Source organism: Neopelma chrysocephalum, unplaced genomic scaffold (assembly GCF_003984885.1).
Source record: "Neopelma chrysocephalum unplaced genomic scaffold, ASM398488v2 Primary Assembly neopelma1_25, whole genome shotgun sequence".
Lineage (NCBI taxonomy): Eukaryota > Metazoa > Chordata > Aves > Passeriformes > Pipridae > Neopelma > Neopelma chrysocephalum.
This window is the reverse complement of record NW_020897694.1, coordinates 42,585,501-42,613,281: the sequence shown is the minus strand read 5'-3', so window position 1 is coordinate 42,613,281 and position 27,781 is coordinate 42,585,501. Positions and strand designations below refer to the sequence as shown.

General features: G+C 35.8%; 1 protein-coding gene across 5 annotated transcripts in view; it reads left to right on the top strand.

The window, feature by feature from the left end:
- Positions 1-27,781, top strand: part of MYO16 (myosin XVI) — a 360,734-nt gene that overhangs the window by 233,152 nt on the left and 99,801 nt on the right. For all 5 annotated transcript variants that reach the window (XM_027675110.1, XM_027675112.1, XM_027675113.1 and 2 more), the window contains exons 18-23: positions 349-466; positions 1,239-1,310; positions 1,926-2,067; positions 11,500-11,572; positions 21,178-21,330; positions 21,898-22,098. In XM_027675110.1, coding sequence (XP_027530911.1) covers positions 349-466; positions 1,239-1,310; positions 1,926-2,067; positions 11,500-11,572; positions 21,178-21,330; positions 21,898-22,098 — 759 coding nt within the window. The remainder of the gene's footprint in view (positions 1-348; positions 467-1,238; positions 1,311-1,925; positions 2,068-11,499; positions 11,573-21,177; positions 21,331-21,897; positions 22,099-27,781) is intronic.

The following is a 27,781-nucleotide window of genomic DNA, read 5'->3' as shown; positions in this document are numbered from 1 at the left end:
TTCTCTATGGACATGATATGTTTATTTCTTGCACAAATAATGCATCTGTCAAAGATATTTAAGTATTTGAATCACATTCTGAAAAACTTTCTTAACCTAGCAGTTTATGTGACTTACATTAAAACAAAAGGAATAAAAGGTAATTTTGTTGGTGTATGTCCTAAATAGGTTCCAATTTGATTTCTAAATCTGAATTTCCTGTTAAAAATTCACACATGAATACTTTTTAACTTAGGAAATGCCAATGATACAAACTAGTAGAATTTGTGTTTTTATAGAGCATTGCCTTTCACTGATGTGCCCAACAGATCTCTTCTTTATCTTTAATTCTGCATAAAATATGTGCAGGAGGTGGAGAACCTGTTTGTAATTCTCTCAGCAATTCTGCATCTTGGAGACATTCGCTTTACAGCTCTGACAGACGCTGAGACAGCATTTGTGTCAGACCTGCAGCTACTGGAACAAGGTCAGTAGAACATGACCTTGGAGCATCGCCTGCTTGGTCCCACAGCAGGGAAGTTGCGCTGTTCCACCAACAGATGGAAACATAATTCCAGGGAGACAAAAAAAAATTACTTCTGAAAATTCATAAGTTACTGTGGCAAGATAATATCCAATTGACTTGGATGTTTCATAAACTACAGATTTTTATGGGATGAAATAAAATGCCAGTGTTGGAAATTATCTAATTAAATGTCATTTTTAATGCTATCATTTGCCAAAAGTAATTGAACAGTGCACTTTGTACCATCTTCTTTTAAAGTGCTTTTGCACTGCTTGTCAACAGCTGAACAATTTGCTTTGAATTGAATTCCTTACATTCAAAGTCCATGTCTTAAAAGGGTCTCTTGTTTCCATGCTTTGAAGTTTGCCCTCTTGATCACTTACAAATCTCCTCCAAGTGGCTTATGGATACAGAATGTCAATAAGTAGCATACCTTAACTCTAGTAGGAGAGAAAGTCTGCCAAACCCTGGGGAGTGTCCTGAGTAATCTTTAAGAGGGAAAGAAAGCTGTAATGTAATATACAGATATGTTCAAACTTCACAAAGTACTGATCATAGTAATCCAATTTTGTGTTCATTAATTTTGATTACTCCTATGACAGCACCCTTTTCTTTAATGTGTGGATTCTTTCACTATTAAAAAATAGCATCTACAGAAGAAAATCTGTTATAAGAAATGAAATATGCAGTATAGCCCAAATCAGTCCTTCTTTAAATTTTCTTTTCATTTCAGTGGCAGGAATGCTACAGGTTTCACCAGATGAGCTTGCTTCAGCCTTAACAACTGATGTTCAGTATTTTAAAGGTAATCTTTTCCAAGCTTAAATTCTCACAGATCGGCCCTGATGGCATTCTGATCCATCTGATTTGAGAATTTCAAAAACCGATGATTTTTGTTTCTTATGTCTTGTATGACCTTATTAATATTTTCTCTGAGGAATATGTAGAGTTGTCTGCCATGTAGTAAATCAGACTGGGCCACCAAATTAGAAATGTCTTTGTAATATGCAGCAAAGGAGTTTCACATTGTGATGCTGACAGACTACTAACTTGATTGATCTTACAGAAGTGTGTCAAGATAACAGATTAGATATTAATAGAGAATATTAGTGAGAACTAAAGTCAACAGGAGTGTCTTGGAAAAAAAATCTGAAAAAATATATTCAGTAAAATTCTAGTTCTCTGTGGTACTCATACACATTTCTTTTGAAGAAAGTATAAAGGCATGTATTTCCAAACTGAAAATCTTTTGAGTGTTGACAGTCCTCTCATCTTGCACTGGAGGTTTCAGAAAAAAAACTAACACTGTGTAAATGTTTGGCAAAGGAGAAGTAACTGTAGCTAAATTTACTGTAACTAAAATTACTTAAGGCGAACTTCAGAGCATGCTTTCATCTCCATTTTCTGCTTTCTCTCATAGGAGACATGATTGTAAGGAGGCACACTATAGAGATTGCAGATTTTTACCGGGATCTCTTGGCAAAATCCCTGTATGGTCGTCTATTTAGCTTTTTAGTCAACACAATCAACTGCTATCTTCAAAACCAAGATGATACTGACAGGTAGGAGTGCCATTACAAACTCTTAGGTGTACCATTTTCTGTTCAAATCCAGATCCATAAAAGAGACATAATTCTATTAAGTGGAGGAATTTAATGCATAGTGATAGAATTTTAAAGCATTTTATGAGAGTATGACCATGATGCTTGGATCTTTGAGGCACTGGCCATTCCTTCAAGTTGTTTCTTCTGTAACTTATCTCTTTATTTATTTGCTTGTATAGGGGGACATGGTACTTTATGCAGTAATCTAGGTTGCTGGTTGAAATTAGTAGCCTTTTTAAGAGTTGACGGTACAGAAGGAGCTAAGTCTTTCCACATGCAAAACACTGCCTGGTGTTTTTTTACTGTGAAATATACTTGTTCTTTCTTCCCAAAGCAGTGGCCTTAGCACAGGGTATTAAAAACAGAATTTTATTCAAAGGCCTTCAAAAAAATGTTTAAATATCACTGAATTAAATGTTCTAAGAATGTTCTCTATGTTATCATCTGCTAAGTTCAATGCTTTTGCTATCCAATGTGGTTTCTTGGAAAAATGAGTGCTAATTAACGTGCATCAGTGGAGCAGTCAAGAAACAAATTAAAGAAACAAGAAAAAAAAGGAAATCTCAGTAGAATCAAAGTAACAAACTAAGACAGTAGACCTAATTAGATGATCATATGCATATGACTTAATCAAGGTTCAACATCTCACACGCTCAACTGAGCTTTCTTATGAACGCAAAATTCAAGTGTCTTGGCATATTTTTAAATGGTAAATACACAAATGAAAGATGCAGAACTTTCAAAAAAGAATGTTTTTCTTATATCATATCTGCATTGTCTTAATAGGAAATTTATGAAGTTCCCTCTTTTAGAGTTTGAGGACTTCACAATCTTATTTTTATTCCTATTTGTAGACCAACTAGTGATAAATCACATTTCTCTTCTATGGATGCAGCTAATGGAAAAAGCTACCATGCCTGAGTAACCCGGAGCTTTCTGCACCTAAAAAAGTTTTGTCATTATGTATCCCACCAGAGTGCCTAGATTCCTGCTGGAGGCAAAAGAAAGGTTTACCAGTAACAGAATGATTTTACTTGTCTGTTTCTGACACCAAGCCAGAGCTACTTTCCAATCCATGTCCTAACTTGAAATAGTCTGTTTGTAATAAGGAAGGACAGCAGCATGTGGTCACAATTCTTCCTCATTCGTCCCTGGAACTTATGGAACATGAGCTTAGCTCACTGAATGTCTGTGACAGACAACAATCCATCTCAGGCATTGCTAACTACAGTGATCTTTTTTGTAGTGGTTGTTGAGAAAGAAATTTAGAATCAGTATATTAAAAATCTGTTAAAATTTTTCAGTGTGTAATTTTGCAATTTTGCCATTTGATATCTCACAGTCTTTCAGAATAGGGTGTTGTATATCTCTGTTGTTAATATAAACTTATAATTTCTAGATATCATAGGATCTTCAAATATTGAAAGTCAAAGTTGTTTGTATACTGTTTACCTTGTAGTCTCCTTTTAGAGCAATCAGTAGATAGAAGAGGTAACTATTTCTACCTGTTAGGTAACTTGAAGACAATGTGATGCTGTAAGTCCTAGCTAAAACAGAACAGCTGTTTGATGTTGTCAGGAATGAGGAATTTGCAAGTCTCCTCTGGCCACATAATGTACCTATGCTTGAAAAGAGAGATTTCTTGATTTAGACTGGTTATAGGAAGCTAACTAGCTCAGGATTAATTGGTAGTACTGACAAGACATATTAAATTTTAGCAGGCCAAAATCAGCCTCAGATCCCTTTCCAAACTTGAAGCTAACTAGCTTATTTTAAGTGAAAATTAAGTTGATCATCCTTCACTGATTATTTCGACCTCAGTTGAGTTAGTTGAGTTAGCCTTTTTTTTTTGGTCCAGTCTAATCATATCGTTTACCTCAGAGTAGTAAATCAAGGCATAGTACAGTTCTAGATGCAAGTTGGATTACTGAATGAATCTGTGGTTTGTGATTCAGATTTACTTCATATACATCTGAGCAACTGTATCAGTTAGCAGCAGCATATCTCCAGTTTGGTGAAGTTTTAATAAACCTCTGTGTAGAGATTCACCCAAGACATTAACTTATGTGACTAAATAAACGTGATACATTTCAGGTTACACTTCAGAGTTACTACTTATCAGATGGGATGAAGCCTTGTTCAGAAACCTGGGCAGCTTAAATGTACTTCCACCCACCCAAATGTACTCCACTTCAGTGAGAATTTATGAAGCAATAAAATTAGATTTATTGGCTTAGTAACTCTAAGAGAAACATTTGATCTCAGCATTTTTGAGGAAACTAGTTATCCATGTTTAACTTTTATGCTGGAAATACTTGATTTTGTTCTTTAATATTGATTTAGATTTACTATGAAATAGCTTGTGACAGGTTTCAGACAAAGTAAAAGCGATGATTATAATTAGATCTCGGGGAAGGGGAGATGATTTGTGAAAAGCTGCAAACACCAAGATGTAAAGGTATGAAGTATAGGACAGAAGTGTTGCCAGAATCCAGCGAATTCATTACGGTACAATATTATTCAATAGATATAAAGCAAGAATTTTGGTGATGTTGTTAAGTCAGATAATACACCTTTAGAAATGTTCTCTTACAAAAAAACTTACTTATAATTTTGTCTAGTTTTTACTAAGTTGTAACCCTAGATGCTAGTTTAGACTGGTTGCAAGGTCTGAGGTTTATTACTTTATTCATCTTGATATAATTTTTAGAAAATTGACTGTGGAGAAACTATTTTGCCGTAACTGGCCCCTGGAATGGGATTAGAAGAAAGCTATTAAAATTTCTTACAGGTGCTTATAATTATTTGGTTTTTAATTATTTATATTTATCTTCGCTCATCTATATAAAGATTCCCTTTTCTACTGATTTTATTGTTACCAAAATAGTCTGGGTGGGTTTCTTCCCAAGACTCTTAACTCTTCAAAGTTTACTTCCATTTCAAATAAATATGCTGATTTTCAGTTTTCTAGATAAGTGACTAGCACTCATGCCTGCCTAAATGTGGCATTTCAAGGTAATTGACTGCACATTGGCAAAGTTGGATCTAGTAATCCAAATAAGTAATGAAATAACTTAAGACAATGTTTTAAGAATTCCTGACTCATTCTGCAAGAGGACTTTTCATATATGGTGGTTTAAGAATGTCTGTGAACTCTTGTGAAATATTGTTTTTCTTTTCTGTGGGAAAGAGAGCTAATTAGATATATATGATTGAGAAAATCTTAATATTATGTTTCCTGCCTGCTAGTAAGTAGAAGGCATGTTGTTTTATCAGCAAAGAGTTTCTCTCTTCGTAGGTAAAAGCTGATAAAAAGCTGATAAATATTTTATAGATAAAAACTGGCTGAACAGCATGTCCCAGAGGGGACAGGGTCTAGTTGGAGGCCTGTTACTAGCGGGTCCAATACTGCTCCCAGCATTGTTTAACCTATTCATCAGTGACCTGGATGAAGGGGCAGATGCCTCCTCAGCAAGGTCACTGATGACACAAAGCTGGGAGGAGTGGCCAATACCCCAGAGGGCTGTGCAGACCTTCAGAGGGACCTCAGCAGTGTGGAGAGATGGGCAGAGAAGAATTGTCTGAAATTCAACAAGTGCAAATGCAGGGCCCTACATCTGGGGAAAAACAACCCCTCTGCAGGCTTGGGGCTGACATGCTGGGAAGCAACTCTGCAGAGAAGGACCTGGGTGTCCTGGTGGACAGCAAGCTGTCCGTGAGGCAGCAGTGTGCCAAGAAGGCCAATGGTATCCTGGGGTGCATTACAAAGAGCATTGCCAGCAGGTTGAGGGAGATGATCCTGCCCCACTATTCAGCCCTGGTGAGGCCAGTCTGGAGTGCTTTATTCAGTTCTGGGTTCCTCAGTAAAAGAGAGACATGGAGCTCCTGAAGTGGATCCAGCAGAGGGCAACAAAGATGATTAAAGGACTGGAGCATCTCTTATGAGGAAAGGCTGAAGGAGCTGGGCCTGTTCAGTCTCAAGAAGAGACGACTGAGAGGGGACCTGATCAATGTCTATAATTATCTGAAGGGAGGGTGTCAAAAGGATGGAGCCAGGCTCTTCTTGATAGTGCCAAGCGCTAGGACAAGGGGCAAGGAGCAGAAACTGATGCACAGAAAGTTCCATCTGAACATGAGAAACAACTTTACTGTGTGGATGACTGAGCATTGGAACAGATTGCCTAGAGAGGTTGTGGAGTCTTCCTCACTGGAGATAATCAAGAACCATCTGGACACAGTCCTGTGCCATGTGCTCTAGGATAACCCTGCTTGAGCAGGGAGGTTGGACTAGATGACTCACTGTGGTCCCTTCCAACCTGACCCATTCTGTGATTCTTATGTGGCCTGAAGATGGGGCCAGTGCCAATATGCCTGCTGTGTTACAGACAAGCAAAGAAAGCTGGCATTCAATTACGCTCTCTGTCTGTATCACCGGGTCAGCCATAGATTTCTGTTGCAAATAGAGCATATAAGTATTTCTAAATAGGTATTTTCTGAAAGCTTGTATATTCTGACTGTATACTCTTACAGCCAGCAAAATTCCAGTATTGCCAAGAGTAGCAGTGGGAACACTTATTTGGGCAGAGGAAAGATCTCAGACGTCTCATTTACTTCATTCTTAGTACATTATCTGATTTATAGAATAAAATATTCTGGAATAGAAATCTTCCCAGTTTAAGAGAAAAAAAAGGAGCATAAACTAAACAAACCATTTATGTATCTATTACTGAACCCAACAGAAGAGTGCTGAGTGTGCAGGAAGGAGGGGAAACAAATTCCTTCTCAGAACATGAACTCACAGCATAATGAGAATTGTTTCTTTATGTAGAGGTAGGGAAATCTTTAAAACAGACAAACAATACAAAGCATCGGATATAATTTGGTGCATAATATATTTTGAAATCTGCTTCAGTTTGGATAATTTCTAGTCTTTCATTAAACAAGATAATGTCATTTTTTAAAGCATAGAAAAAATTCTACTTGAAAGAGCTGGGAATAGTATGTGCTACTGACGAGAAAGCTATGGATCTTGAGTCTATTAGCAAACATACTTCTTCCTTCCTGCCATACCTGTCAAGTCACTCAAAGAAGTGTTTGTCAGATATGGAGCCAGTATTTCTTTCTGATGTGTCCAGCCACTGTCTCTGTATGTACCACTCCCACCTGGGTAAGGTAGTATCAAAAGAAAAATTACAGTTTTTGAGCAAGATACCTGAGACATTGCAATGACACCAAGTTTCAGGAAAAATCTCAGAATATTGAAAAGGCTCTCAAAAGTTACGGAAATTAGTTTTGTTTAGTAGTTATTCATGATGAAGAACATATCCAACGGGGAGTATTCAGCTTGTTCCCTTCAAGAACTGTGTTTATGGCAACAGGTGTAATCTGTCCCCCTGAGAAAACTGAGGGCTTCTTAATTAGGATTCCAAGGGTCTAATTTGAAGGTTAGATTATACACTTCATCTAATCTTAGAAATATTTCCTCATAAATCAGTATCACTTCTAGTTTATCCAGATCAGACATAAGCGTACTGACTTCCTTCCTCATTACTGCCAGAAGTTGGAGGAAGAGCAAGAAACATTATATTTTGGGCAGATGAAAACGCACATCAGATCACCCTCCCGCAAGAGATTCACCTCACTGCTTTATGCTGGCAGATTGCAAAAAATAACAATGGGAATGAACCCTATGGATTTCAGAACTAAATCTCGGAACTAAAAATCATTTGTGATGGGAAAAAAAAAAAGATCAAATAACATTCTGTAGGTTTGTTTGAAGCAACGGGTCAGACATATTGTAAAGGGCGTTCTCTTCACCTTGCCAGGAAAGGCAAATGGTTCAAGAGCATCTCTTGATGAATGGCAAGAAGTCTACCAAGGCAGTAGATCATTAGACAGGATGTCTTCTGTATGTGTATTGTTTTTAGGAGCTGCCAAGAATTTCTATGTAGTTTCTTTATAATACAACTGTTAAGCGTACAAGATCAAAAAGGTATTCCTAGTCTATAAGGACATCTTTACAGAGCTGTCGTTCTGAGGAAAAACAGGGAAAATCGGAGGCATTGAAAAATATTATCGGTTGAAATGCTGTTTTGTAAGTAAGAAAACCAAAATGAGTTATAGAGAACATCCATGCTTGTTTTAAACTATTCAAACCTATGTACTGGTCTAAGAGAGAAAAAAGTTCTTCAGATGTTGGCAAATTCCTTTTTTCTAATTTCTATGCTAGGAAATATTGTCAAACTTGAAATCAAAGTCTCAGTCCATACTAAAACTATAGTTCTTTTATTTATACATAGTAAATACTGAATATTTGAAATGTAATGAGGAAATGTGTCAGTGATGTTTAGTAACCATAAAATAATAAAATAAAAGAAGGGGATCTTTCAGAACAAAAAGTACTTTTTTCTGATATTTGTTCTTTTAGAAACTGGTGACATGACCTTTCATTTGTAAACATGGGATCATTCATGCTTTATTTTGCCTTGGGAGTCTCTGCAATGATTCATTTAAGGAAAGTAATTTTGCTGGAATTAATATGATTGACAGCTAACCAATAAAAACAGATATGGACCCTCCTTCTGAGAAGAAAAGTGGTATAAAAAAGAGAAAAACGAGAAGAAATATTAAAAAACCCAAAGTAATTTGCAGCTACATATAAAACAATGCTTTTAATTTTGATGTTGTGCTGTCAGTTGTTGTTTAGTTTTCAAAATTTGAGCAATAATTTAATACAGAAAATTACTATCATGGTTGGAGAGATTTTGCACATAAATACCACAATGTAATAGTAAAATGTCACTATTGTAGAGGATATAGAGCCTTGTTCTGCTATACTTGCCCCGTAGGCAAGATATTAATTATGTAAAACCTCTAGCTCTTTTCATGTAGTGTATGCATCTCCTAAGAATACTAGACCAAGGTTATCAAGGGGCGTTTATAAAAACACTGGGATGACATGATTTCCTGTCAACAAATGCATCTTCAGCAAGTCAAGATATTTCTTGCAAATATCACAGTTTTCATAAGGAATGTTATTTGAGGTAGGCAGTAGGCTGGCTGCTAAGAATTTTACCCAGAATTTTAGAAACTAGGACCAGGTTCATGTTTAGCCTGACTTGTAATAATTCATTAAGTCAGTTCATATTGGTCTTTTCCTTATGCAAATGTTTATGTATTCTTTGAGGGAAAGTAAAAGAGACTAATATGACAAAATAAGAGTCATGGACTCAACTGCTGTATGAACAACCCAGCCTCAAATCTATTAACTGAATTAGACAGATAAGGGATAAGCTGTTCTGTGTTAAGTAGTTCTTAAAAACTGCAAAATATAATGCAATATTTCAGCCATTGTACAATGTTACATAGGAGTTCCTATTTTGCCTTCATGTAAGGAGGGCTATATATAAATTGGAGGGAAACAAAAAGGAAACTTACCAAGTATTCCAAAATCTGGAACTACTCTTTTTTTTTTTTTATAAAACCTGTTTAAATAGCATAATAATTCTGGATTTTCAATATTAGTTTCTCTGAGGTAGTTTGTTTTTAAAACATCTAATTCTTTTTAGAAAGGGACAAGTTTTGTTTAACACACATTGCAACAAGGAACGTACACCTTGTTCCAATCAGGAGCAGTTGTGAATGAGGCTTACATTTTAAAACACAATTTAAATTGGAGTCATTGCTAGAGATGGAGGTGGTAATATAGCTTTATGCTTTTTGTAGAAATTCCCTTGGAGGCTAATCGACCTCCCAATAACCTCTCCTGCCCAACAAAGTGTTTCTAGACTATATTTATTATGTAACAATCTATGTCTGACATTTACGCACATAGCCAGTCTTGTGACAATCAGTAGTGCATTGAACTAGTGTGCCTTAGAAAATGAAGACAGACTTCTTGGGTATGATTTCTGAAAAAGGCTCTACTTGTCCCTGAGGATTGTTTTCCCACCTTGTTTGTAATGCGCTTTTCTTTAATGATTTTACATTTTTGGTTTATTATGTGGGAATTTATTTTGAGGACTGGATTGTTGCCTAATGAAATGTTAGTGGTTACAATGACTGCAACAGAACTATATTCAAGTACTTCAGTGGTTCACCTTTTTCTATTTTACGTCTATATCCTGACATAGACATAGATTTAGACATAGAGGAAACATAGAACATAGAGAAAAAATGTGGACAGAAAAGTAGATTTCAGAACCAGCAGCCTGCTATATTATTTGCATGCATATAAACCCATAAGTTTGAAAATTATGTTGACAAAGGAAAACTTACCTGCTTTAGACAGTGTCCTTATCCTTTCTCAGGAAACTGAGTGATTTTTCCTTTGCTGATTTTCCCTGTTCCAGAAAGCCATCAGCTATAGTACAAAGTGCTTCATTCTGCTGCAGGTCATTTCACTCTGGAGAAAGTCCCATGCATTCACATAGGCAAACTGCAGCAGTTTTTGACTGCAACCCACTTTTATGTTCTCTGTCTGATAATGCTGTGAAGAAAATTAAAAAAAATCCAGCCTCAGTGAGCCAAGATCTTTCATATGGAGTTCTCAAATCCTTGCGAAATAGGCAACAGAATATCCCAAAACATTCATTTTGCTCACTGTAGTGAACTTAGTTTCCTCTCCAGATCAGGTTTACGGTGACTCAGTCCCAAGTAAGTACAGAATATTAACACCTCCGTCCCTTTCCCATTTCTCCTGTGCAAATCCTAGGTGACTGCTCTGCCCTAATCCTTCCACTTGGCCAAAATAAAAGCCCTTCCCTGAATGCATGCAATGACACAGGACAGATTAGATGCACTGTCAACAAGTACTCTTTTATATATACCTAGAAGCAACGTCTGTCTTCTTCAAGCCTGAACCCTGACTATCCTTTCCCAGGAGACATGTAACCTTTTGTGCAGCCCGAGCTCTCAGCCTCTACTTGATGCTGACACAGGGAGGGCTTGGGCTTGGGCTTAACAGGTTTCCCTTGAAGTACATTTAGATTCTGGATGCCAAAGAAATGTAAACTGGAAAGGGTAACTGAGTGCAACCAAGCATTTTTGAAACTTCTCCTAAATGTTTATCTCTTATATGAGCAAATGGGTACCTATAGATTTAGAAACTGGACTTAAAAGAAGCTAAGATTTTCTCCTTATCTCACAAATTTAGTTTTTAACATGGCTGCTAAAACAATCTTGAACCCTGCTTTTTTATTTCTGTTCAATACAGTAGGTTGGTGACTAGAATTTTGATTCTGTTCTGTACCTGTTCTGCCGTGTATTTCATCCCATGTTTTTGAAATACAGCCTGCTTGTGTCCCACAACAGACATACTTTTGTCAGAAACAGTAGATGTATTATTCGGTTGCTTGAATTCTTATTATCGGTAATATCTTTTCTTCCCAGTGACCAGGTGTTTGAAATTGGAGTATTAGATATTTTTGGATTTGAAGAATTTCAAAAGAATACTTTTGAACAGGTAAGTGTTGATTTTTTGCTGAATGTTTAACTAACCAGTGTTTTGATCAGAATACAAATATAGATGAAGGTGAAAATTTTCTCTTAAATATTTTTTTCCTATTCAACCTATATGTGTGTGAATTATATCCAGATCTTTGTACAGTTGTTGATGATTTTAAAATAATCTAGTAAATATCTACCATAATGATTTTGAAAAAGGGTAGTATCAGCACTGAAAGACAATCTGAGAGAAATAGTGTTGTCTGTTTTCATGCTTGTGGAAGTTATATTTCAGCTAGATCAATGAGTAGGACAATACGCTGAACTGGAAGAAAGATCAAAAGGTCTTCAGATGCCTTGGAGAAAAAAATAGAATGAAAATGCTACATTATGCTAAGTGCCATTACTGGCAGATTCACCTCTGTGTGACTTTACAACGCGTGACTTTTCAAAAAATTGAATTGCATCCATGTAAAATAAATTGAAATTCAGCTCACTAAATGCTTAAAGATCCATTTAAATATCAAACTTTCTTTAAACTGTTTGTCTATTTTCAACATTAGTCTCTGGACACCAAAGCTCCTGTGAATTACGTATTTCAGAAAACATAAGTGACTCTACACAACGCACTGAAAGAGTTCAGTTGTTTGTCAGTTGTTCAGTTGTTCATTCATTCTGTAATGTAGCAGTAGAAAATAGAATAGAAAATCAAAGCATAGAAAAGAATAGAATGGCATAATCAGCAACAAAGGACTTGTTATTGTTTGAAATCAGAATTTACCCCTTCATCCCAGTTAATCCATTGTTTTATGCTTTAACGTCTTCTTTCTAATAAAATAGAAGTCATAGAGCCACATTAGTTCAGCCTGTATAGCATGTTTACATTGCTATCCCGTTTCCAAAGGTTTGAAAGCACAAGCATGATGGATTTAGCAGTACCTTCAAAAAAGCATGTAAGAAGGCATAAAATATATTGCAGTTCCCCTCTCACAATGTTCTTTTTGCTGCTACAGTTCTACCTTGCTTGAACATTTGCTGGATTAAGGACTAATTGATGTGTGCCAGTATTCACAGTCATTTACTCAGTGTGAATGCCTGCTTTGGGGGAAAATACAGAGTGAAAAATTAAAAACATTTTAACAGACAATATCTGAAAAAAAAAATCAATTAAGCCTTCTTGTTAATAAGGATAAAGTATTCTATGCAATTTAAATGCTTCTCAAAAGAGAGGAGTGTATCTTGGGACTTACTGGTTATTTTCCTTTGACTCTGTTCTGCATTGTGTTTTTGTCATGAAACTCATATAAGATCTGCAATTGCATCATGAAATACTTTGAATTCCAACTTCTGGGGTAAGTAATTTTGTGCTTAATGACTGCAGAGGATACTTAAAGAAAAAAAAAGATATAAAGAAAAATGAGTAAAGAGTAATTTATGATTTCTGCATAGCAAAAATGATAATTTCAAAGTCAACTTTGCATTTTTATTTTATTTTTTCTAAATAAATATATTTCAAGAGACACTTGCTGTCCCTCCACCTGGACTGAAGGCATTTTCTTGAATAATATTGAGTAATAATCTGAGTATTATCTCAGAATCTACTTAACTGCATTCCTGAAAAGGCAGAATAGAGGTGAGGGAATTACAGAGTTCATTCTTATATGAACTCTGTAATGCAATTAACATCCCTGATTCCTGAAGTGATAGGTTGCAGTATCAATGAAAAGAACTAGTTTGTATCGCCAGGTGGTACAATGTAATCATGCAGACATACCCAAAACAGTCTGAACTTCAAAGCTGGAACTGTCTAGCAGTCTAGCCTAGTTCAGTGTTCTGCCTGGGCTTGTTAACCCTAACAATAAACAGTCTTATTAGCCCAGATAGGGTCCTCATGCAAAACATTGCATCATGTCTGCAAACATACCCAGTGTCAAGGCTTGTGATTGCAGAACATTAACATTAAATGTTACAGCCAGACAGTGGTGGAGCCATAAAAATTATTTTTCAATCAAATTTAGATTAGAATATTCTAAAATGGCATTACAAAAGTAATTTTGGGGAAAATGAACCTTTTGTTTCAAATTAGCATATGATAAGGCATTCTGTGTGATATCTGTTTTCCTACTTTCTTGGGAAAAAAACTGTTTTCAAGAAAAATTAAAACTTCCTGATTGCCCCAAACTGAGGGCATTCCAAGTAGCTGTGTGAGTCTTTCTGATGCTTCATATCAGATTAGTTGATAGACAGTCCAATATCATAATTAAGAGAGCAATAAGGTACTAAATCACATGTGCATTTAAGCAAATCATTTTAATAAACTTTTTTTAAAAAAAAACTTTTTTTTTAAAACTGCGTCTTAAGACAGAACAGCGATACTGTGTTTTCAGGCAGACAGCAATAGATAAACCAGGTAGAATAACTTGTTTACTCCAGTGTATGTGTTGGAATGACAAGACATTAGAGCATTGAAATGTCGAAGTCAAACAAAGGATTGGTCTAGGAACGACTCTTGGGCAACACAGCAAAATAGATGTCAAAGGACTAGAAAAGTAAGATTAATTATGTCTACACCAAGAATCTGATAATTTCCGCAGGCAAAATAATGTGACTGACAGCTTGTCAGTAGAAAAGTTTTTTAGATGATTACAAAGAGGAAGTCATTAGGAGTTAAAAAACATTCTTAATTAGGTGTTAAGTTTTCTTTGTACTTGGTGAGCATTGTTAAGCTTTCATTCTATAGCACATGTGTGGTATAGAATTTATATATATTGTATATAAATATATAAAAATATATATAAATATATGTGGTATATATTTATAAGACAAAAAAAAAGATGCGTAGTTCTAAAATAACAGTAAATAAGTGTGTGGAATAAGCAATAGTGAGTGGAGTTTTGATTTTTGGTATGAAATTTAAAAGCTGAAACATAAGGAGCAGTATTCTTAGAAGCCACAGTCTGAAAGAGTCATTGCTCAATAAAGACTGAAAACTTCTGAATTACCAGGACTCAGTGAGGTACTGTTTGTCAGCTGAGCTGTGGTAAATTACTACAGTACACTTTCATCTCACCCAATTACAATTTACAGTCACTTCCTAGCATTGATCATTAGCTTGGGAACAGCATTTTCCTAGAGCAGCTGCATACCTGCTGTGCCAGAACAGCTTTGTATACAGCCACAGTGGAGCATGGTCAGAAGTGAGCACAGATTTCTCTTTCCTGTTCTATATAGAAATGGCCTTCATTTTGTGGTAATTTCAGGAAATATGAGTGCTCTACCAAAAATAGCAGTTGCAGATTTCAATGTTAATTTTCAATGTTTTCCTAGGTTTCCCTGTTTGAGAGGGATTCTATTTGTTTACGGTTTAATCTGCACCTCTTTAAAAGGAGTAATATCTGCTTCTCTTCTAGTAGAATTTAAAACCAGGTTCGATCTTATTCATGGTTACTTCACAGCACAACTCTGAATAATACAGTCAAGGAATGCTGCAATCTTCATTATACCCTTATGCTAGTGTATTTTTTGACCACAAACTGAATGAACTCATGACCAATGAACATAACAAGCAATAAACAGGAGGGATAGTTGCCTGTACCATTTCCCCCCAATTTTTTTCTAAGAAAACTGTATTATAGGAGAGGAACCAGATTTCAGACAGCAAGAATAGCCTTTCCTTCCCCTGCAGAAAGTTGGGTCTTTCTAACAAAATGAAGGTCTATAGTTGTGGAATCATAGAATCACGGAATATGCAGAGTTGGAAGGGACCCACAAGGATCATTGAGTTCAACTTCTGGCCCTGCACAGGACCATCCCCAAGAGTCACACCTTGTGCCTGAGAGTATCATCCAGACTCTTCTTGAACGCTGTCAGGCTTGGTGCTGTGACCACTTCCTTGGGGAGCCTGTTCCAGTGCCCAACCACCCAACCACCCTCTCTTTGGGTGAAGAAACTATTTCTAATAATAAAGACCAATAATGTAGTAAAATGGACTCTAATAATCTTCTCTCTCTGATATCTAATGCAAGTGGTAAACTGAAAAAAAAATTTAGTTCTTGCTAAATAACATGTTCAACTCTTGGATGATATTTTGCCTCTGTAGGCCTCTTAAATTTTGCAGAAGAAACTATGCATATATTATCCTTTTTATATGAAATATAAGTGATTTATCTGGATTAGTACTGTAGGTCACTGGAACAGTCAAGTGTCTCTTGACTCCCATTCAACTCTATACCCATTAAAGTATGTGCACATTATCTGCGTGGTGCAATAGAGCTCTGGGAGAGGCACAGCTTCCATGGCAGTTCCGTGCAGCATATCTCTCGTGTCAGGAGCCAGCTGGATCTGAGAGCAGAGACCATTGCCTGCCCCATTCAGGACTTTTACTTCAGAGTCACAGTGGTGAAGCAGAAGAGATTGTAGAACCCAGCTGTGTTGAAATTTTTGCCTATGTCTATTATTAGGTGGTGTGGATTTTAACTTGTCAGTGTATTATTTCTGTAGTTAACTCTGCTGAGACTACATTTTGTCATGTAACCTTTCCTAACCAAAACAGCCATAATAGATTATTTTATATTAAATTGCGTTGTCTCAGAAATTAGTCCGCAAACGTAAGGTCGTGTTGCCTATTTTGAAGATGGATGGATACGAATAGACAAAAGTTACATGATTTAACTTCTCTACAGTCATTGCAGTCTCAATGATAGCAGACTGGAGCTCATGCATACAGGTTTTTGCATTTCAACAGTCTGAAAGAGCATTTCAAAATTTTGTTTTATGCAGAAGAAATGAACCTTCTTTGATTTTGCCTGTATAGAGTGTAAATGGATGGTCCTGCTTGGCTCTGTGAAATAGGCAGCTGCTGGTGCACACTGAACTCTAATACTTTGTAGGGACTTTATGCAGTTCCACTGTGTTCCCAGTGCTGGGGTATTCCTTGTTCCCCATAGGATGATGGACAGTGCTTAGTAAGTTAATTCAGCATTTAACAAGGAAAAATAATGACATATTTTTAAGTCAGAGTTGCTAGTCTCCATGCTAAGGTGTCACCTGGGACTGGCCCCTGGGCAGGGCTTGGGGGGTCCCAGGAAAAGCTGAGGAGGGCTGTAAAAGCCTATTCCTGCCCTCAGGGCCCTGACGATCCTGTGTTTTAATTTGTTCCTCGACCCAGTTCCCGAGGATCTTACACTCTGCATGGCTTTTGTCATGGTGTGCTCTTTCCTTTAAGTCACTGGTCTTTTTTTCTAGTGCACACATTTCTTTCAGTTTGTACAGGACACTATTGTCTGTCCAGTGTTCCAGTCAGCTGCTGGAAAAACAGTGTTACTCAGTTTTAAAGCTGGCTTATCACGTACCTGACATTAAAATGTGTATTTTTTTCTTTATTCTTTTATGGTAGATGCCTTGTGGACAAAAATAAAATAACTTATCTCAAACTGAGATTCTGAGCTCAATTCAGTTTGTGATTGATTAGTGAAATGCTGCACAAGGACATTTATTATCTGATTTCTTACTTTTCCACAGTGGCACCCTTTTTTATCCTACAGTACTTAGTTTATGGTCAACATTATGAGTGAAAAAATTAATTCTGAAACTATTTCAGAATTAATTCGTTTCAGAACAATTCCAAACTCTTTCAATAAAAGATTGTTGTTACTTGAGGTTTGTTTTCTTGTTTGTTCAGTATTTTTATATATACAAAATCAAGTGGGGGACTATTCCACTTTGTATTGAATAGGGTCCCTTTTTGAGGGGCTTTTCAGACCCTCCTTTGTGGAAGGCTTCTCAGGTGACAGCCACCTGTAATAAAGTTTTAATATAGCACTTTTATGTCATTTGCGGAACACAGATCAGCTAAAGGCAACTCACCCCAGAGATGACATGGATTCCCAGTGAAATAAACATCTTCTGACAGAGATGTTTATTTGACAGATGTTTATATGACAGAAGGACTACATATGAATTTGTGTTGGAGCTACATGGAGAGAGAATCTGTGTTAAATCCTATTAGCCCTAATAAGCAATCGAAGAAGCATTATGGGTTCTGGTTTTGTTATAAATTCTTTAGAAATATTCTGATTGGTACTACACATAAAGAAAAGGATATTGAAATATTTGGGTAGCAGATATAAAGGGGAACAGCAATGAAGATACTTCTGAAAAATCAGTGAGTATCAACCTTAGGTGAATCCAACCTCAGGAAAAAGAAGATAATTCTGCTTTTCATTATCTTAGAAATTACATTTTTGAGAAATGCTAGAGCACTGTAGCAGATTAAATTTGTCATTGTATCATCATTATCTCAGGCCACAACATAGGACCCGATAGATGTATTGATACGACAGCTGTAAGCTTTTCTCTGTGCTCTGAATACACATACCTTGGGAGAGCTAATCCTTCTGCATGACCAAAGGATGTAAATGAGCTTTCCAGAAGGTCTTTATATCCATCCTTTCCTCACTGATTGACAGTCACCAAGTTTTCTTTTCACAAATTCCCTTTTTTGGTTATGCCTTTTCAAATAGGCATAAGTGCAGGAAAAGTGAACAGAGTGGAGAGCAGGAAAATTTCATTAGTCATAGGCGCTTTTCTGTCTTTAGAGCACAGTACAATTTTTGTATTCTACCTTAATTTTTATTTAGCATAAATAGTGCAAACTGGTCAAATGCGGTAAAAGAGAGATCAAGCTAATACTGTTTAAGGGGATGAATATTTACTGCTTTTACAGAATACCACTATAATTTCTTCCAAAATCTACAATTTGGGTGATGCTGCAAGTTGTTTTTTCTCTATACTTGAAAAATAATATTTTTCTTCTAAAAATATTCTAAAAGGACTTTTTAAAGAAGATTTGGATAATTATATGGTGTATTTGTTTTCACTGAGACATGATAGTGAGTTAAGATTAGAAAGAAAGAGAAGGTAGAAAGAGCCCTACAGAAGAGATATAAAATGAAGCCCATGAGATGAATGTCAAGAAGAGTTTAACAATGTTTAATGACAAAAAGTACCATAGGTCATGTTAAGTGCTGCTGCAAGGTAAAACAAATATACAGTTCTTAAAGATAAATACTTGTTTTAGGTAAAAATTTCTTTGAGGCTTTTTTATTACTGGTGCATTTCCATCTAATTTTCATGGGTGCAATTAAATGCATGTTTTAAAAAATGCAGGTCTCTAAACTTTTCAAATCTTTAGACAGAAAATACATAGTTGTTTTATGTAATACTTAGGAGACATGAAGCAAAAGAAGCTGAGTCACAAAGCTACTTTAGTTCATTTTCATCCCACTTCTACATTTCAGCTGTTTTAACTGTTATGTCAACTGGTGTCAAACTTTTAATTTGAAATACTCATTTTATTTCCTTTTACCAACTGGTTGTATAAAACACTGAAATGGAGAATGATAGGATCAGAATGTCTTGCTTTCCAGCAGCCCCAGGCTGGCGTCCTGGTTGTCATTCTGCAGAGCTGTTATTCTCAACTACTGCTAGAAAGAGCAGCTTGCAGTTTGTATAAGTGCTTGAACTTGATTTCTGGTTCGGTTTGCAGTACCTTACTGTCATCAGTCTGCCAATCTGAATGACAGTGTTGCTTGTGTTGGTAAGAAGCACATCAGTGTATGCCATAATACACTGATCAGTAGAATTTAAAAATGTGGGGGTTCTTTTATCATCCAAGCATGAATGTTTTAATAAACTACTATTCCTTTTTTTTTTTGGTACTTAAAACCAGTGCTATTTATTAGATCTTTTCAAGACATGTCTCAGACAGTCTTTCCCTTGGTAGTTCAATAATTTTGCTGCACAGTCAGGTTCTTTTTTTAATGTATTTTAAGACACTGGCTCAAGATTAAAAGTAAGCTTGAGTTTGTAGGAATTTTGACAACTTTTTTTATAGTAAAATATACCTGTGTAAAATTGAATGACCCAGTCCTCTAAATAACTCATCTGCAAATAAAAGTGTACACAGCATGCATCACTTTAAGGCTTTACCATATCCTGCATTATAAGCTTGTCTGCCTTATAAAATAATGTTAAGAAGCTTTTGGAAAGATTTTGTAGTTAGAATTAGAATTCCAAAAGTGACCTGTCAAGAACATTTTACCTGCCACAGGTTAAAAAAAACTGTCTTTTCTATTAAAATAGTAGATAATGTAAGTCTATTGTATACTTCTGTTGTTAGTAAAATGAGATAATAATCTGAACCCTTACAAATCCCACTTCGAAAGAAATAATAGTTTTGTTCATGGCTGTCTTTTGTCTGCACTATCATGCATTGGTAAAAACAGTTAATAATAGACATTTGGTTGTAAATGGGATTTTGTCTTATTTCTTCTTACTTTTATTCACACTGATCTATTTTGTTGTATAACAAGTGCAAGTTGACTATACTTACATAATGTGTTAATGGAAAATTCAGGCAACTATTACACATTACTTGGGTTCTCTTTCTTCATCTGGATGTTAAGCCAGCTAATTTTAGGATTGATATAAATACTTCATACTTTTCAGTATGACTTGCTGGTGGAATTGCTCTTACACACTTTATTCATGAAAGGTATAGTTTATGGCCAACACAAATACGTGACTAGTTTACTCTGAAAAGAGACCGTGTGCAAACATTCCTTGCATCATTCCTCATACAAAGTGCTCTTCCACCCTTTTAGGAGTTTCTGTTTTCTTAATTTCTTGGTCATAGCTGGTATAGCACTGGAGAAGATTTTAGAATTTTCCACTGAAATTTCCACTCCAATGTCAATAAAACAGTTAAAACATTGATTCCACAAGGTTATTAAATATTTACCTATTTTTGCAGGTGAGCTTTGAATAAAATACAAAAAGACCCAAAATAAGCTAATACAACTCCCACCTGTTTTTAATTGAAAATTGGATTTCTATGAATCTATTTAGTTTGCAAAACTAGCACTAGACCTCCTATGAGGCCATCAAAAAAAAATTTTGAGAAGCTTCTACATTATTTATCTGTCCAAACTTTGAACTTTACAATTGAACACCGTTTTCTTGCCAACCTGCCCTTAGAATGTCTCTAAAATGGAGAGCAACACTAGTAAAATATCCCTAGGTGTTTTATAACATATATTTGGGTAAAACAGAATGAGTTCTTTGGAGACTGCTTTAGACTTCAGTGGCATTATATGTGGAAACAGAGTTTGAATGTCTTTGTTAGCATTGAACTAACTGCAGAGCCAGGATCTTAAACAAATATGTAGTTATTTTTTTCTAAAAGCACATTACATTTGTATAGGCTTCCTGAATATAAAATGCAGAAGAATATTAAATGTACCAATTTATAAGTAAAGTTGCCCCACTTCAATCAATGGAATTAGTGTAAATTTGCACCATATTTGATAATGCTGGTATTTGATAAATCTTATGTGGAATTCACAATGAACTGTGCAGGCAGAAAACTGTGTATTCCCAATTTTACAGTAATAGCTGTTAAAATGTAAATTTCCCTAGGGTCTTGCTAAATCTATGATCTACCAAGAGATAATATATTGTGGATTGACATTTCATCAAATTCAATATTAGATGTGCAGTAAAACCTACATCGATGGATTATCCAGTAAACTTCTAATATGCTTGTTTTTCTTCATTTTACAATAGCTGTGTGTCAACATGACCAATGAGAAGATACACCAGTACATCAATGAAGTGCTTTTCTTACAAGAGCAAGCTGAATGTGTACAAGAGGGAGTTGCCATGGAAACAATGTATTCTCCTGGTAACCATACTGCAGCCTTGGATTTTTTCTTTCAGGTAGTTTCCAGATCCATTTTACACCATGTATATTTATACACAGTCTCTGCATGTTAGACTAATACAACCTTGCTTGTGTTTTCTGATGGGTCCAAAGAGACTATAGCTCAGGGGCTAACAGAGCTTGCTAACAGTCCAGGGATGAAGAAGATGCACCAGAAACTCCTTGTCTGTACTGATTAATGCGTGGCATTTGTGTGTCGTGGCACATTGATAATGCAGCTGTAGGACTGACGAGTCTTTGTTGAAAGCCTGACAGTTTTGTTAGTAACTGAAGCTAGTTTCTTGAGTACAATTTCTAAGAAGGAAGTAACTTAATCAGTTTCCTAGAAGATCATCAGTAGTGACCATTTTTGGCAATTGAAATATTATTCCTTACGTCTCTTATAGAATTATCTTCTGTGCATAGCCTTGAACACTTACCAAAATATTTTAATCTTTTTATTTCCTTTTCTTTTGAGGTGATATGTGTTTCTGTTTGATAAATTACTCAGTGTTACTCTACAAGGAACAAGTGAAATTCTATTGCTCCTATATAAAATGAAAAAAATCTATTTTTCATTTCAGAAACCATCAGGCTTTTTGTCAATGCTGGATGAAGAAAGCCAGTCTGTTTGGTCAGTGGAACAGAGTCTTTCTAAACGCATTCAGTCTTACCTGGATACATCAGACACAAATACAGTATATTCCTCCACAAAAGATGGAAATGGTAACCTTGCCCCAAAGGATCTGGGCTCCACCTTCACTGTTATGCATTATGCTGGGAGGGTAAGTTGTTTGAATGATCATTTACATGCAGTTAATGAAAAAGAGTAAACAAAACAAAAAAATTACATAGCTTCTCCAACTCCTGGCTATAAATAACAATTCACTTTCGAATGATAAATTTTCAGAGGACAATTTAGAATCTCAGTGCAATATCTGGTATATAAAATCTGTAGCTTATAGCATGCAGGATTCAGGCTACCTAATTCTGACTCCTAAATTGTATATTCACTGTGAGCATTTCATGTAGAAGGAGGTGATTCAGATCCCTTAACATAAATGTTTAATGCCATTTTAGTTAGCTGTCACTTTGCCTTCAAATGTTCCAGAACAGTACAGGTTCCCTGTAGATCCTTTGCTATATGTGTAGATACCTGGGATACCAGCATGCATCTGGTAAAAAAATCAAAAACAAAACCCCCATGTTTTTGTTAGTAGTCATAACATTTTTTTCCTTTTTTTTTTCCCTACAAAACCCCAGAACGTACTAGGTGTCTTTCAATATGGCTGTAAAATAAGATGAATATTCTGCATTCCCCCTTCTGCAGTGTTCATGGAAAAAGTGTAATTATTTTAATTCTTTTAAATAGGCCTTTTATCCTTTTCTTTCCAATACTTCATTTTCACATGGTCTCCACCACCCTCCCCAACTCAAAGCAAGCAAATTAGGCATGTATTAAAAGGGATAATAATTTGTTTAGATAGTCTGACAGATTGGCCCCTCTGTGATTAATCTGACATTCTGCCACTTCTCTCTGTTCAAAGCATGGTATTTGAAATTAGCTAAGGAATGTAAATTTTATGGGCACAATATAGCAGGAGCTCTTAGTTATCACTTTACCAAAATTTCCATTGAAATCATGTGAGAACATAGACCAAAGACTGCAGAAATGAGTCTTCACATCTGAACAACTTGTTCTGTGTACTTTCACACTTTCTAAGCCTTATGCAGATGATTCTATGAGATATCCATCCGCTGATGGAATCCCTTAGAAGCTTTGTGAATAGCACGTTTAGAAATTATTTATCTACTGTGCTTCAAAACAACCATATCATGATCGTATACACTGAGTTGTTTATAAATGTAACCGCAAGTGTTCTTAGTTGATGACTTTACACAGTAGGTCACTTTAAACCTGAAATCTCAGTAAAGTCTGTTATCCAGCAGAACCTGGCTTTTTCAGGATTTAATGGCAGCACATGATACGTACCCTCCATTAAAGATACATGGGAACTGCAGGTGCTTCAGTATAACCAGACAACTGACACCTGGATCCTCCTCTCTTTACCTAAACAACAGGCAGAAGGAATGAGTTCGATGAGGAAGAAATTGGGCAGCTATGATAAAGTCTTTTGATTAGAATTCATATTAAAATTCTAAAATAAATACGGTATCTTTTCTGCTGTTTATTGTGACAGATAATCTTTCCGTCACGTGATTTTTAAAATCAGTTTAAATTCTGAAGGGAGTTCTTAGTGGTTGCTAGGGTAAGAACACCAGAAAAATAACTAATCTATGCTGCTAAAGGTACTGGATGACACACTTTTTGCTATGATGACTATTTGAGGTAGATTTATACTGTTGAACACCCAGTCAGTCGACTATTTGTAATGGGAATTCATATGATGTGTGTTCAAAACTTGTCTGCAAGTCACCAAAAACAGACTTGCTGGCTCTGTCATATCTCAGGATAACACTGTATGTCCTGAGCTCTCCAGAACAGATCAGAGGTTGGAATATGCATGCTTAGGCTTCCTTAATTAGATTAGGATCCTTTACAGCGGTATAGATGAGGACAGGTCTATTTTGTAACTCTTCATTTGGAAATGAAGCTGATGAAGTCTCGAGTTGTGTTCTGACGCAAGCAAATTTGTTCCTGCCCAATAATAGAAATGTGGTAATTGTGGAAAGGATTAAGACTATTTGGGTAGTGCTTAAATTCCTAACATAAATACTCTGAATAACTGCCTGGAGGTTCTTCTTTCATCACAAGGCCTTCTGCTTATTTGCCAGAGTTAAGTGGTTTGAATACCTCCACTATTGGGAATGTGGGCACACAGTGGTTAAATAACAGTACAATTAATAACTGGCCATGAACTCCAGATGTCTAATTTCATTTATAAACTTTTTTTACACTTGTTACATAAGTAATTTTTAATGCAGTTTGTTTATACAAATTTATCACAATAGCTCAAAAAGGTTCCATACCCCAAAACCTGACATGGAAGCAGTAGCAAGGCAGCTGCATTAAAATCACAACCAGTCTAATAAGGACATTTCTTCAAAATGAAAGAAATGTTTGTCTTATTCTGTGAAGAAGCACTTGAAAGATTTGTTAAGACCAACATTTCAGGTGCCTAGTTCTGAAAGTTAAACTGTGAGTGGTAAAGAGGACACTTTTCATTAACATGGTTTTTAGCCTTGCATGGTTGTTTAGATTTTGTGTTATAACATAGACACTTGGTTTGACCTTTTCCTAATAATAGTAATGACATTTAATCTAAAAGCATGAACAAATAGACAACTCTCCAAGTAATGTAAATTCACACATTCTTTCAAAGTCAATGGAGATCCTTTGATTTACATTGGCCAAGGAACTATTCCAGAGAGTCAGGTTGTTCTTTGCATCCTTACAGTAGTAAAATGCTTGGCCCTGCCAGAACAGGAAAGTTCTCTTGCAAGTGTTTAACTCTCCTTGCTTTAATAGTGATTGAGCAAAATCCTTAAAGACACTTGCATTTTTGATATCTTGTAGAACTGTTATCTTGCTATCATAGATTGAAATTTTCAGTGATTTATGATATGTATTTACATAAACTCTGATGATAGTATGACTGTACTAAGTGACACAAATTGAGTTTATTCTGATCCTAGTATGTCTTCATAAGTCGGTAACTTGAATATGAAAAACTAGGATTTAAAACTGTTGATGCTGTTCTTTAGATTGTGCTATTACTACATTTAGTAGCTTTCTATAGAAGTAATTTGTGATTTATTCTTCATAAAAATTGTTAAGGTATCAGGCCTTTAAATATATCAGCGTTTATTGGCACTCAAAAATAAGCATTTATAAAGTAGCAGTATAGTTTGGCAGGTTTTGAGAGCCATTTTTATAGTCTGACATCAATTAAGTGAGTCTAAAGTAAGTGAAGTGTAGAGCAATCCTATTCTGCATTGTTGCTTTCAGAGATCTCAAAATTTAAAACAAGGGGGCTTAATTTTATTCTGACTTACCACAGTTTTTCACTGTTTGTAACTCCTTTAACTTGGTAAAACTTCTCATTACTTACATGAGTATAACTGAAAGATGAATCAGACCCAAAGATCTACCAGTAAAATGTGACAGGTAATTGCACATAAAAATTTTCACTTCTACGATTAATCATTTACATTCAGGTGATGTGTCTAGACTGGCAGTTGTGCAGGAGGTCACACTGAATGCAGGTCTGTGTTAGAAGGTGAAGGCAGACATCCTGATTTCTCTAGGTAACAAAAGGTGTAACTGTAGTGTAGTTCACAGTCAGTCTGAAAGAGCTGCTACTCCGACTCATCTAGAGAAAAAAGAAAAAAAAGCTAATATTCTATCTTGGCCCTGGTGTGGACCTCTTATGACCCATGCAGTTTGAGCTCGTTTTCATCAGTACTGTATGTCCGGAATGAATTGGGTTCACTTCTTTACTCAGACACTTACAGTAGTATTTTAGCAATTTAGAAGTGCAGCTACACTGGAAAATGCAGTTATTAACAATACTTCCTCACTGAAAAAAACTTTTTTTGTGTATTTAATTGGGATTAACAGACCACATCTTGTGAACAAAACTGATATCTCTAGCTTTATATTATGAGAGAATTACAGCTGATACAGATGTGTCTATGCAGTTTTAAACACCTCTAATATGTTCATACCTTAAATTTTTTTGGTCAGAGTACTCATAGAAAAAATATCTTTTCTTCCACTGTCAAGTCTTTTTGATTGATTGTAGTCATGAATTTTCAGGTATTGCCCATTTCCTTAAATTTTATGCTCAGAAGCTTTTTCCGAGACTAAACATGCCATCTTATTGATTGAAGCATAATGAGCCTTAGACCATTCCAGAAAAAGCAGTACCGAGAGAAAAAGGAGAAGAGATAGTGGATCAGAAGTAAAAAAAAAAAAAAAAGAAACCATGAGTTTGAAGTGAGATGAAGAATGCATGTAAGGGAAAAAAAATCGAAATAATTTGGAATCCATTTTCTGGCTGAAGCAATACTTTGATAAAATCTGTGTGCATGATATCATTCTGAGAGACCCTGGATTTTTTTCTTTTCTTGGCTGTTTTGGAATGAAAAAAGAAGCAAACACTATGTACAAGTTAATTGCTGCACATGGAAGAAATCAGCACAGGGATGAGATTTTTTTTTTAGTGGAGTCTGGGAGTGAATACTGTATTACAGTAATGTGGCAGAATGATCCAGTGGAAGAAAGAAAGTGAATTTTTCCTCATTTCTCTTGAATTTTGCTATTATGCCTGCACAGTATTAAATATCTCTTTTTCTTCATGGGCAGTGATACATTAGTCATGAACACACATGAACACATGCTTAGCAAAGGCCACTGTGAGCATTAATACTTTATCTTACCAAGTATTTTACTTTATCTCCCAGTTTTAATTTTACAGCTGAACAGAATCTTACAATGCCTTGACATATTATGAGTCTTTTCTAAGAGCTATTTAATGTCTTGTTTTCTGAGTGCTGTAAGACAAAAAGCTTATCTGTTCTGTTCAGACAGAAGGTAGAGAAGAATGATTTAGGGCTTTTATGGCTGAAAAAAAGAAAAATCCTGGTGGGAGGCTTTATCCAAAGGTTGTTTAACACATTTCCCTGAACACTGGCAGTTTGATCTCTTCTGGAAAAAATCTGCTCATCTGGGGCATTACTTTGTTTCTGATGCCTAACATGAATGTGGGTATCCTCAGATGCTTCTCACACAGACTGTCTGCCCGGCAGCACCATGAGAGAAGAGGCGCACACTACACTACACCTTGCAAGCTTGCCGCATCTGACCATCAGTCGAAACTATACTAAGAATCTGTAATACTGAATTTCTAAGTTTTTTTATTGATAACATTAATATTTACTTTCCAGGCTCTCATGTAATGAAGGGCTTCACATGAATTATATCTTTGAACTGTTGGATGTACCGGTAGTCATGATTTTTGAAGAATAGCATTTCCATCATCGAATTTTCTCAAGGACACAAAGTTTTTTATTTTTTAAAACTTTATGAAAGAATTAACATATCAATAAGTAAATCTGAAATATATTGTCTTAGCACAATGCCAAGAGACACAGCTTTACCCAATAGTGGTATTTAACATAGTGGTATTAGAGATAATTAACTATTTTCCCCGTTGTTTATGAAATCTGAATAATAGATTGTCGTAATTTAAGCTTTCTACAGTTTAATTTAAACTTGAATTTAAAAATTAGATAAGCCCCTTGCCACTGTTTGCCTTGCCACTGTTTTGACTTACAGTACTATAATAAACCAATCAGACCTAAAGACCAACTTCTTAGCTCTATAAACAAGTGCACATAATGTCCTTTAAGTGCAGATCAATGTCTGTTCCATTTCTCAGGTACATGCATTTCAAAAATACCTCTCAGCTGTCAGCTCACCTTCACCGAGGGAGTCTTCTCTGA